General features: G+C 38.1%; 1 protein-coding gene across 1 annotated transcript in view; it reads right to left on the bottom strand.

The window, feature by feature from the left end:
• Positions 1-13,068, bottom strand: part of Ap4e1 (adaptor related protein complex 4 subunit epsilon 1) — a 43,454-nt gene that overhangs the window by 25,035 nt on the left and 5,351 nt on the right. The window contains exons 3-7 of the mRNA XM_042687636.1: positions 11,094-11,217; positions 8,429-8,502; positions 6,388-6,509; positions 3,472-3,631; positions 1,143-1,309 (exon numbers count right to left, since the gene is read on the bottom strand). Of these exons, the coding sequence (XP_042543570.1) occupies positions 1,143-1,309; positions 3,472-3,631; positions 6,388-6,509; positions 8,429-8,502; positions 11,094-11,217 (647 nt within the window). The remainder of the gene's footprint in view (positions 1-1,142; positions 1,310-3,471; positions 3,632-6,387; positions 6,510-8,428; positions 8,503-11,093; positions 11,218-13,068) is intronic.

Below are 13,068 nucleotides of genomic sequence, written 5' to 3'. Positions count from 1 at the left end.
ATCTTACTCAACTTTGTATATTCTTCAAATCCATCCAAGAAAAGATATGGCTAAATGAATTAAATAAAATTCCTTAAGTAAAATTCCTTAACATCAAAGAGCATTATCTTTTTTAGAGGATAAGCGATAATACTCCAATACTAAATTTTAAAATAGAATTCCAGCTGGGGACCAGGAGCTCACACCCATAATCCTAGCTACTCCAGAGGCTGAGCTCTGAGGATCATGGTCCTAAGCCAGGATAGGCAGGTAGTAAAGTCAGTGAGACTCTTATCTCCAATTAACCACCAAAAAAAGCTGTAAGTGGGGCTGTAGTTCAACAAAAGCTCAGAAACAGAGCCCAGGCCCTAAATTCAAGCTTCAGGACTGGCATTAAAAATAAATAAATGCATTAAATAAATAAATAAGTAGAATTCCAGTGAGCTCAAACTAGAGCTCTCTATTAGCATAGTGTGGGATTACATAAAATAAAATTAGGAGAAACATTTCTAATGTGAATTTCCTCATCACTTTGGGTGTTGCACTTCAATCAGGACTTGAGACTGATACACACAGGAAAAAGCTGACACAGTAATCAAAAGTGATACAGCCCAATTAGCACTGATGAAGAGTTCAGAGAAGATTGGTTCTGGTACGAAGATGAGAAGACATTTCTAGGAGCAATATAGGAGAAAACAGTCCCTCTGTAGAACTAGGCTAGAAAATTAGAACATGTATACCCCATACTATATGACATCAATGTCAGAACATTGATTAGCAAGTCTTTTCTCAATATATAAGACTCAAACCAAGCCTCTTGATTGTAAAGGAACTAATATATAATTGGATTTGCTCTCAAACAATAGAGGGGAAAAAATCATGTATATATGTCCACAGAAAGAGAGAGAATGACAAAGTAAATGTGAATAATTGATGAGGTAGACAGGATGTAAAGGACCTTCAATATTACCCCATGGACTACTCAAAAATTTATGAACTTTTCACATTCATTGATCACTATTAAGTCAACAAAGCACCGGCAGAATGTGGATGATCATGAAACCTCTAAGTGACTAAAGCCTAAGCCAAAGTAAGACTAAAACCTCCAAGTGACTCAGTGCTACGGTATGGAGTCAGTAAGTAACTTACTTAGAATGGTTTACCTTTGATCGTCTTTTCCTAGAAGTCCTAGGATTCTCAAAAGCTGAATCTGTAACCATGGTGCTGGCACATTGTGGTAATTGAAATCTACTGGGAGCTTTCCTCCAACTACTTGCTTTAAAATGGTTACAAAACTTCCAGTCAAGTCTTTATATCCAGATGGGTTCTCCTACATAAAAAAAGCAACTTTTTGATGATGTCTTATCAAATATGAAATAGGCTTGGTTAATATCGAACCTCCCTTAAAACATTCTCATTTGGTTTATGTTCACATTTTTTTTAATTTAATTTAATTTTATTTGTGAACATACTGCACAGAGGGGTTACAATTACATGGGCAGGATAATGCGTACATTTCTTACCAAGCATTGCAGCCTCTTCCTTTGGTTTACCCTTCACATCCCTTCCCAGCCTCCCCCCTCCCCCCCAATCCCAATCCTTCTCCTTCCTCCCCCTTCTCCCCCCCCGCCCCCCGCACCGACGTTGTAAAGCTCGGTAGTTTATGTTCACATTTAATAAGAGTTATTGATACACATAATTTCTTCCATTTAAGACTCTTCTGGCTACCCAATCCAAAGATGAATCATCCCCAGAAAAGCTTGCACACTCTCTACTTTTTCCTTCACAGTTTAATCACATTTTAAAAGTTTTATAATTACGTCACAGAATCCTTACTAGCCAGTAGTAGGAAATAAAGTATAAAGTGAAAATAATTGGCATATTGAAAAAAAGCAGTAACACTGTGACTCAATAAAAATCAAGGCCTGTTTGCAATTTCTGAACTGTGTGTGTAAAAGACATAAGAGTTAAATTCTGGTACAAAAGCACTGGAGACTACATTTGAAGCCCTAAACATTCAAAGCCTTCAAAATTAATTACCCATATAGCATATAAATATACTTTTACTCCTGAATGATAATGCCTTGAAAATCTCTCTGACTAATGTCTTGAACTAGGAAAATAAAATATATCCTCCTTGCTGAATGTTAGATTCTCCATTGCAATGATGTTTTCACAGGCAAATTTTTGGAAAGGAAATTTTAATATACATTAAATAGAGAATAAGATTTAATGTTAAATATATTTATACTACACCATTTTGTAACAAAATGCACATAACAGAAGAAGATAAGATTTGGTTCTTTTGGTATTGGGGCTCAACCTCAGGACCTTATACTCTTGCTTGGCTTTTCTGTTCAAGGGTGGCACTCTATCATTAAGAGTCTCACAGACTTTTCTGTCCAAGCTAGCTTCACAATGTGATCCGCAGATCCCAGCCTTTTAGTTAGGATTACAGGCATGAGCCAGTAGCACCCGGTTAAATTTTGGTTCTATAATCATAATGAGTTCAACAACACATTTCATTTTGTGACAACAGGCATTTATAAAATCTCCCACAGCAATTTTATATTTTTATACAAATATAATTTTTGCACTGAGGACTGAGTATACTTTTGAAGACAAAGTTTCAGGCAATACACTGAGAGGGAATTGCTGAACTGGTACATATCCATCATGGTTTAGAAAAGTATTTTACCATACCATTCAACCTTCCTCTCCCCTTGACTACCCCAGTCTCAGTGCAGGCAGCCAACACTGTCAGCTATACCTGATATAACCTGCACCTGCTCTTCTCCTACCAGCTGGTAGGTATCCCATGAAGCTGTATGAAAGAGACTCACTGCTTAAAAAACCTTCCCCTTTCAATCATCTATCCCAGCCACCATTTTTCCACATTTCTGTAACATAAAAACACTGCAGGCACTCAAAGCAATCTAATTCTGTAATGATATCACAATTCACGCCGTCAACACTTGCCAAAATTACTATTAGAAAGTCAATGTTGGGGGAGGTTGGTAAGAGAAAAACTGGGAGAAATGAGGAAAGAGGTAACAATGTCTAAAAAGAAATATACTGATTACCCAACTTACGTAAGTGTAACCCCTCTTTTTTTTTTTTTTTGGGTCCGGTTGTGGGGCCTGAACTCTGGGCCTGGGCACTGTCCCTCAGCTCTTCAGCTCAAGGCAAGCACTCTACCATTTGAGCCACAGCGCCACTTCCAGCTTTTTTTTTTCCGGCTTACGTGGTGCTGAGGAATCGAACCCAGGGATTCATGCATACAAGGCAAGCGCTCTACCACTGAGCCACCTTCCCAGCCCAGTGTAAACCCCTCTTTACATCACCTTTACAGTAACAATAAAAGAAAGTCAAATTAACAGCAAAAATAATGTTAATGAGGCATTTTATTGAAATGTATGAGTTTTCTTTTAATTCTAGTTATATTTCCCTATGGTAGTAGCTACTCAGTACTTGCTGAAATTTCTAACTTACCTTAATCATCCTAAGGTATATGTGCAAAGAAGCAGCCATGACCCCAACATCTCTGTCACAAAGTGCTTTCCGGAACTTAATATGGATATGCTGTACTTGATTAGGAGCAATGAGATGGAATTTGTACAATGCTAGAACAGCTTTTCTCCGAATAATTTCCCTAAGGATGAAAAATTAAATTTCAACAAGACAATGTGAGCCATCAGATACTTAGTTTGAATAGATTATAGGCCAGATGATTTCAAAAAAAGAAACAAAGAATGATCCGTATCTTATCAGTTTCTTTATTCTAATGCAACAAATATAAAAAGTAGTTATTTCTAAAAATTAAAATCTCTTGAGATTTTTTTTTCCCTATTTGAAATAAGGTCTCACTACGTAGCTCAAGTTGGACTCAAACTCTCTATCCTACTTTAGCCTGCCCAGTGCTGGAATTACAGCTACGTACAACCACATTTGGATCAAGAGGCTTTAACTGCCTATATTATATATTAAAAATTCCTCTAGTCACTTTTTCTGGCTTTTTCTTTTTATGTGGTACTGAGGAATGGAGCCTAGGTCTTCATGCAAACACTCTACCACTCATAAGCCACATTCCTAGCCCCTAGTATGCTTTTATTTAAGTGCTTGAAATCAAAATCAGGGCCTTATAGATATAAGGCAAGTGTTCTAGTACTTAGCTATATCCCAAGCTCTAGAACTTTTTTTTTTTTTGGCAGTGCTGGGGTTTGAACTGGAGACCTCAAGCTCATTCGGCCTGCTTGCTTAACTGTGACTACTTGAGCCACACCTCCAGCTTTGCTTTCTGCTGGTTATTTGAAAACAGAGTTGTATGGACTTTTCTGACCAAGGAATGCCTCAAACCTTGATCCTCAGGATCTCAGCTTCCTTAGGAGTTAGAATTACAGGTGTGAGCCACCAGTGTAAATTACTTTAGCAATCAGTTAAAACAAGAAAAATTTCTTAATTCTCTAATTTCATTTTTTAAAACTCATGGGGCTTGTACTCTAGGCCTGGGCACTGTCCCTCAACTCTTCAGCTCAAGGCGAGTGCTCTATCACCACTTGAGCCACAGCACCACTTCCAGTTTTCTGGTGGTTAACTGGAAATAAGAGTCTCTCGGACTTTTCCTGTCCGGGCTGGCTTTGAACCCTGATCCTCAGATCTCAGCCTCCTGAATAGCTAGGATTACAGGCGTGAATGAGGGTGCCCGGCCTCATTTTTTTTAAATATTGTATATAGAAATTGAGACAAGATAATAGTAAGTTTAAACCAACAATAAGGAATTTCAGCTAGATTATTAAATGAGCATTTATAAATATCAATCAAATTAAAATTATATTAATATTTACCAAAATTAAATTCATATATTAAAATTTAATATTTACAAATGTTTTAAAATGTTTAATATTTCTTTGTTAACCTGCATGAAACTCAGCATACATCAAATTCAAGATCCCCTTGTATCCTAAATTTTTGGGATTTCAGACTGAGCTACCAAAGCCAATTGAAAATCTTTCTATTACAGACAAGCATACTCCAAATATTCTGAGGATGGTGAAGTGCAGGTATTACTCTTCTCCTTGCATTGCTTTTGTTTTAAAATCTCATGATAGCAAAAGAAAAGCACATGCTAGTCTCAGTGTTCATTTGTAGCAGATAATATCTAGCAAACATGAAGCAAAAATACAGAGATGGTATACTAGCTGGGTACAGTAAGGAGTGCCTATAATCCCAGGACAGGAGAGGCTAACATAGTTTTAAGTTCCAGGCCAGCCTGGGATATATTGCAATACCCAGGCGGGGGGGAGACAAGGGAGTCCTCCAGACACCAGTGGTTCATGCCTGCAATCCTAGCTACTGAAGAGACGAAGATTTGAGGATTGAGGTTCAAAAACCAGCCAAGTAGAGATGTGTCTCAAGTGGTAGAGCACCAGCCTTGAGCAAAAAGAGCTAAGGAATGGCTCCCAAGCCCTGAGTTCAAGTCCTAATACTAGCCCCCAAAAAAGTGTGGAAAAAAGTACCTTCCCAGTATACTGAAGCTTTGTGTTCAGAGCACTTGAACTATTTTTCCGTTTTCTATAATTTTTCTTCATCTTCTAAACAACTTTTTGAGAATTAAGGAATTTCAAGCCTTTTTTGGGGTTGGTTGTGGGGCTTGAACTATGGGCCTGAGTGCTGTCCCTCAGCTCTTTAGCTCAAGGTAAGTACTCTACCACTTGAGCTACAGCACCACTTCTGGTTTTTCTGGTGGTTTACTGGAGATAAGAATCTCACAGAGTTTCCTGCCCAGGCTGGCTTTGAACCGTGATCCTGAGATCTCAGCCTCCTGAGTAGCTAGTATTACAGGCGTGAGTCACCGGTGTCTGGCAATTTCAAGCCTTTATAGCTAAAGGAAAGCAGCACCATTGCTTGTGAGGGAAAGAAATGAGAGAAAAACAAAGGATTCCTGATGGTAATGCTCACTTTAGAGAGGCCTTAACTTTAGAAAGCCACCTAACATTTTCTAAATCTGCAAAAACGTCAATTCTATTGGGAATTTTTGTGTAATAACTGATAATCAAAGAATATTCTCTATTGTAGTAGCATTAAGTTAGTTATAATAAATCTAGTATACTTTTTTTTTTTGTCAGTCATGGGGTTTGAACTCTGGGCCGGAATGCTGTACCTCAGCTCTTCAGCTCAAGGCTGGCACTCTACCACTTGAGCCACAGTGTCACTTCCCGTTTTCTAGTGGTTTATTGGAGGTAAGAGTCTCACGGACTTTCTTGCTGGGGCTGGCTTTGAACCATCATCCTCAGATCTCAGCCTCCTGAGTAGTTAGGATTACAGGCTTGAGCCACCAGTGCCCGGCTTAGCATACATTTTTATTTGAAATATACAGTAAAGACACTAATACCAAAAGAATTTACTTACTTAGAATGCTGAAGTTTATCTTCTATTAAAGGAAGAACAGCTGGAATCATCTCTCGAGGGAAAATCTGGCTGACAACAGTAAGAGCCATACATATTTCCACCAAGTTAGTGCTCTGCAAGTCCTGGCATGATTACAAAGAAAACTTTCAGTGTAAAGTTTCAAACTAAGGATGGCAAATTTATCACTGTACTAAGCTTATATATTTAGTGAATTCTTCCCAGCTTTATATTTAATTTGTGCATTTATACTTATGTCACATTTTTTTTTTGGTCGGTTATGGGGCTTGAACTCTGGGCCTGGGCACTGTCCCTGAGCTCATCAGCTCAAGGTGAGCGCTCTACCACTTGAGCCACAGTGCTACTTCTGGTTTTCTGGTGGTTTATTGGAGATAAAGAGTCACACAGACTTTCCCGGGCTGGCTTTGAGTAACTAGGATTACAGGCGTGAGTCACTGGTGCCCAGCTCTTATGTCACATTTTATGGGACTATCCCTATCTGTTTCATTTGCCTTAATAGAACAGACAGACAGACAGACAGACAGACAGACAGACAGACAGACAGACAGACAGATAGATAGGTGACAGGTAGATATAAATGGAAACTAATACAAAAGCTAACCATTTCTGTCTCCTTTATTATAGTGCTTAAAACATCTCAAACTACTAACAAAACAATTTTATGAATTTTTCTAGTTAATCATGAGTAAAAATTTAAAACTTAAGTTGGGTGCTGGTGGCTCACATCTGTAATCCTAGCCGCTCAGGAGGCTGATTACAGTTCAAAGCTAATTTGGGCAGGAAAAGTCTGTGAAAATCTTATGTCTAATTAACCACCAAAACAAAAAAGCCAGAAGTGGAGCTGTGGCTCAAGTGGTAGATGGCTAGCCTTGAGCAAAAGAATGCTTAGGAGCAGTACCCAGGCCCTAAGTTTAAAAGCCAATACTGGCACACAAAAAAAGTAACTTTAGAATTTGTACAATAAAATGCATATATTCATATTAACTTAAGGCACATATTTTATTAATCATTCTATAGAAACTTCAAAATACATTTTTAAATTTTTGAAAAGTTTAGCCCAGTCCCAGTGGCTGAAGCTGTAATCCTAGCCCCATGACCAACCAATAAAAATTTTTTTTTGAAAAATTTAAGCTACTAGTAACTAGTACCTGATTTAAACTTCAGAAAATATTGTACAAATAGACACTCCATACTCACATATTGAAAGTCTAATACACACAAAAAAAAAAAACCAGGAAAAAGACTGATAATTCAATTATACTTCATTATTAGATCTGATTAGAAACTTAATAGGAAAAAATTGTGAGTACAGACTAAGTTATGTGTTTATCATTTGTGTAATTTTGCCAAGCAAGTATATTTGTACCCATTGTAAATGACTTTTTGAATTTTAAAGATTGCAGTTACTCAAGTTCTATCTACATTCCTTTAGATAAATCCTAGAGGAAAAGACTACAGCATGCAGTTCCCCTGGCAAACAATCTGGTAATATGGTTATCATTCCAACTGCTGTCCCCAAACTCAATGACAATATGGACAAGAACAGCAGCAGGAAGAGCAACAACTCTAGTCTTTCTTTCTTTGTTCTTCTTTTTTTTTTGTGTGTGTGCTGGTAATTGGGGCTTGAACTTAAGAGACTGGCGCTGTCCATTAGCTTTTTTACTCAAGGACCAGTGAGCCACAGCTTTACTTCTGGCTTTTTGCTGGTTAACTAAAGACAAGGATCTCATAGACTTTCTTAACTGGGCTGGTTTAGAACAGTTATCCTCAGATCTCAGCCTCCTGAGTAGATAGGGTAATTGGCATGAGTCTAGCTAGTGTTTCACTTAATCCTCAAAATTAGGTAAGTTCCATTATCCACCTTCATTATAAAAATGCAGAAACTGATTTTAAAAAGATCATTCTAAGCCCATTCTTTTAGCCTATCTACTTCCAAAATTACTGAATTCAATTGGATATGGAGCCATCTCAGAAACAGTAGAAATAGTTTCAGACCTCACATTAACAGACACATAGTACTTACCTTTAACACTGTATTCACAAGGAGAAGCAACAGTTCATGACTTTCATGTAGAAACAAAGAAACAGCCAGATAGCCTACAAAAAAAAAATGAAAGAACGGCCTCATTAGTACCTACCAAAAATATATTATTCCCAAGAAGTTATACAAAGCAATAATATAGTTTATGTTTCAAGTGTCAAACATAGTAGTCATAGGCAAACAAATGTAAGCCAGATGCTGGCTCAGGTCTACAATTCTACCTACTCTCAGGAGGCTGAGATTTACAGGACTGATATATTCAAAGACAGCCTGGGCAGGATCAGTCCTCAAGACTCCATCCCCAAAATAAGCAGCAAAACACAGGCCTAGAGAATGAGCCCAGCAAACAAGCCAAGCAATCTTGACCAAAAAATTCCTTAAAAATTCCCATTTTATATAATCTTTAAGAAAAATTGGTATTTTAAGAAAAGGAAGTGACTAATAGATTTCTTAATTTTTTTTTTTTGGTAGAAGTCCTATGAGTAATACCACAAGAGTTAGAGCCTGATTTGGAATACAGAAAGGGAGAAAGGACCCTAAAGAATATTCTACATACAACATAGAAGAGTACTTGGGGTGGAGTGGGGTTCAACAAGTGGAGTATTATGTACATGTAGCATCTGACTCCTTATGAAAACTCTATCATCTCATAGCACTGTAAATACAATTTGTGCAGAATGATAGACCTTAAGAATATGATATTAGCTGGACGCCAGTGGCTCACACTAGCTACTCAGGAGGCTGAGATCTGAGGATCGGGGTTCAAAGCCAGCCTGGGCAGGAAAGCCTGTGAGACTCTTATCTCCAATAAAAACCACTAGAAAACTGGAAGTGGCACTGTGGCTCAAGCGGCAGAGCGCTCGCCTTGAGCTGAAGAGCGCAGGGACAGTGTCCAAGCCCAGAGTTCAAGCCCCAAGACTGACAAAAAAAAAAAAAGAAGAACATGACATTACCAATCTCAATGAGGGGAGAACACATTCCATTCCATCTCTACTCTAGTCTTTAGTCCTTCTTTCTGGGAATCCTGATACAGGGCTGAATCTTTACAAAATTTTTACAAAGGTACCTCTAATCCTCAAACCTAACATCTGTGGAGGTGAGAATAGTATATTTAATATTATTCTAGTCAATTTCAATTTTATCGGCTATTTTGATAAGTAGATATTGAATGTAACCCTGCCAAGAGTCCCTTGAGATCCACTAGTCCACTCCTGTTTTTTCTTCTTCTTTTTCTCCCTTCCTCCCTCCTCTCCCTTCTTCCTCCTACCTTTCATGCTTATCTGCAGGGCTTTGTGCATGCTGGACAAGCACTCCAGTACTGATTTATGTTTTTTGCCCTAAGTTTTATATTATGCAGAAATATTAGCCAGGGGGCTGGGAAGGTGGCTCAGTGGCAGAGCACTTGCCTTGCATGCATGAGGCCCTGGGTTCGATTCCTCAGCACCACATAGGCAAAAAGAAAAAAGCCGGAAGTGGCACTGTGGCTCTAGTGGTAGAGCGCTAGCCTTGAGCTGAAGAGCTGAGGGACAGTGCCCAGGCCCAGAGTTCAGGCCCCACAACTGGACCCAAAAAAAAAAAAAAAAAAAAAAGAAATATTAGCCAGGTATGGTGGCACACACCTATAGTCCCAGTACTCAGGAGGCAGGAGAACCACAAGTCTGAGCTCAGCCTAAGCTACATACTGAGACACTGTATTGAAAAGAGGGAAGAGGAAAATTTCCAACTATGGTGTTAAGAGTGTTTTTCTTTTCTTTCTTTTTTTTTTTTTTTTCATGCCAGTCCTGGGGCTAATTGACTTAGGACCTGCGAGCTGTCTCTAATGCTCAGAGCTAGGACTCTCTCGAGCCATAGCTCTTCTTCTAGACTGAGTTCTCTTTTTTTTTTTTTTTGCCAGTCCTGAGGCTTGGATTCAGAATCTGGGCACTGTCCCTGAGCTTCTTTTTGCTCAAGGACGGCAATCCACCACATGAGCCACAGCACCATTTCTGGCTTTGTGCATGCTAAGCAAGCAGTCTACTACTAAGCCACATTCCCCACCTAGACCAAATTATTAAAACCTATTTTATTAAGGTATAATTTAAAATTCACCTATATTATTAACGATACAGCTCAATGAGTTTTGACAAATATTGTAGTCATCCAACCACTATCATAAGATTAGGTCAGTTTTAATGTTTTTTTAATTTTTTAAATTTTTTTGGTTGGTCATATGGCTTGAACTCAGGACCTGGGTACTGTCCCTGAGATCTTTTGTTCAAGGCCAATGTTCTACCTCTTTGAGCTATAGCAACACTTCCATTTTTCTAATGGCTAATTGGAGATAAGATTTCACAGACCTTCCTACCCTGTCTGGCTTTGAGCCATGGTCCTCAGATCTCAGCCTTGCTGAGTAGCTAGAATTACAGGTGTGAGCTACCAGTGCCTGCCTCAGATGTAATCTTCTGTGTAACTCCAAAATGGTATGTACTCGGAAAATTGATTATTAAAAGGCTTTGGGTTTCTGAAGTGATATCATTTAAATCTTTGGAAATTACAATACAGTGTTCTACAAACAAATTACATACCTGCCATACTCATTTTTATACAGTAAATGGAACTTCAAGGAAAACATTAAGTATGAAAGTCTTTAAACACGACACATACATACCTACTCTTTTTTCTAAGAGGTTTCCTTGTTGGGCCAACTTGATTGCATGTATATAGCCAAAGGAAGCATCATATCCAAGCATCTCACAATATATAAGTCTCACCATACATTCTTTCATCATTTTCTGAAAAACATAAGGTCCAGTTACTATATTCAGAACCACAATGTTTTGATTTTTTTGTAATAATCATTGAGTAGGATAACCTTTAATCCAGGCAATAAAGAGACAAGGAAGATATTAGAAATTAATCACCCAGTATCAGAATACATAAACAAAAGTTGTTTTCAATCTTAATTATCAGAAGTCAGTATTGCAACAAATTTTTCAAATATTTTACTGATAGTGGTACTAACAAAATAAATAAGCTGTATTTCTTTTCTTTTTTTTTTATTCTGCTTATGTGGTGCTGAGGAATCGAACTCAGGGCCTCATGCATGTGAGGCAAGTACTCTACCACTAAGCCAACTTCCTAGCTGTAAGTATTTTTAATTCTATGTGTCCAAATTTTTTTGGTTACAATGTGAAACATATCTTACTGGGACAAAATTTCATCCATAGTAATCTTATATGGCATCTAAAATGTACCACATCTAGAATTTTAATATCTCATCAAATAAAAATATGCATAAAATTCCCAGAAGTTAGCAATGATTTCTGTAATGAAAAACTTTTTACATTTCAGCATCAAATTGCAAAGCGTGTACACACCTGTATTCCTAGTAAAATGGAAATATCTCAGAGTTTTTCAGAAATCACTATGAGCCTTAAGGAAGATAACTGCATATATTATTATTCTCTTGTCTTTAGAGAAGAGAGCACTTTTCCTCAATACAAAAATTCTCTTTACAATTTCTTTAACAGTCATCCTACCTCTATAAGACCACCAGAAAAACAGACTACTCTATGAGATATGTCCACATCTGGATGGCCATAATTACTAAACATGCTTCCTCCTAAACTGACTCCCTAACTTCCAACCTATTAATCTCAATTCTACCCAACGCCAGATTTATGTGTGTAGCAAGGAAAACTGCACATAGTATTATCAATTACAGAAAATTGAAACCTAACAAAATAAAAAGGGAGAAACTATTTTGTAACATTTCTATTATATGCCATGAAGCACAAAAATGTGGTACACACACAAAGACACACACCCACACATAAATATCCACATACATATATATTATAATGTACTGGATTAATGATGTCTTGAGTTTTGTCTATGATATTATTATTATAGTCACTGAAGGAAATACATGAATCATTTCAGATTTATAAGTATTATTCATGTACAAGATCACATACTCATATAAAATGATCACCTTAATATTTTATTGGGGAGAGAAGAAACATTCCCACAATGATTAATTCACAAAAGGCTCTACTAAGTATTTGTTGAACAAATGTTGGTTGGAGAAAACTTGGTTTTAAAACCTGGTATTAGAGGGGCTGGGAAGGTAGCTCAGTGGTAGAGTGCTTGCCTTGCATGCCTGAGGCCCTGGGTTTGATTCCCCAGTACCACATAAGCAAAAAGAAAAAAAGCCAGAGATGGCGCTGTGGCTCAAGGGGTAGAGCACTAGCCTTGAGCTGAAGAGCTGAGGGACAGCACCCAGGCCCTGAGTTCAGGCCCCACGACCAGACCCAAAAAAAACCCCAAAAACCTGGTATTAGAACTGGGCGCTTGTGGCTCATACCTGTAATCCTAGCTACTCAGGAGGCTGAGATCTGAGAATCACAAAGTCAGCCCAGGCAGGAAAGGCTGTGAGACTCTTATCTCCAATAAACCACCAGAAAACCAGGGGGGCTGTAGCTCAACTGGTAAAATGCTTGCCTTGAGCTGAAGAGCTGAGGATCAGAGCCCAGGCCCAGAGTTCAAGCCCCATGACCAACCAAAAACAAAAAAAGAACAAAAAATCTAACAGCATTAGGACAGGCACTGGTGGCTCATGCCTGTAATCCTAACTACAGAGG

The sequence above is a fragment of the Dipodomys spectabilis genome, unplaced genomic scaffold (genome assembly GCF_019054845.1).
Source record: "Dipodomys spectabilis isolate Male_0828 unplaced genomic scaffold, ASM1905484v1 ptg000108l, whole genome shotgun sequence".
Lineage (NCBI taxonomy): Eukaryota > Metazoa > Chordata > Mammalia > Rodentia > Heteromyidae > Dipodomys > Dipodomys spectabilis.
Note: the sequence above shows the minus strand (reverse complement) of the source record. Positions and strands in the feature narration are given on the sequence as shown.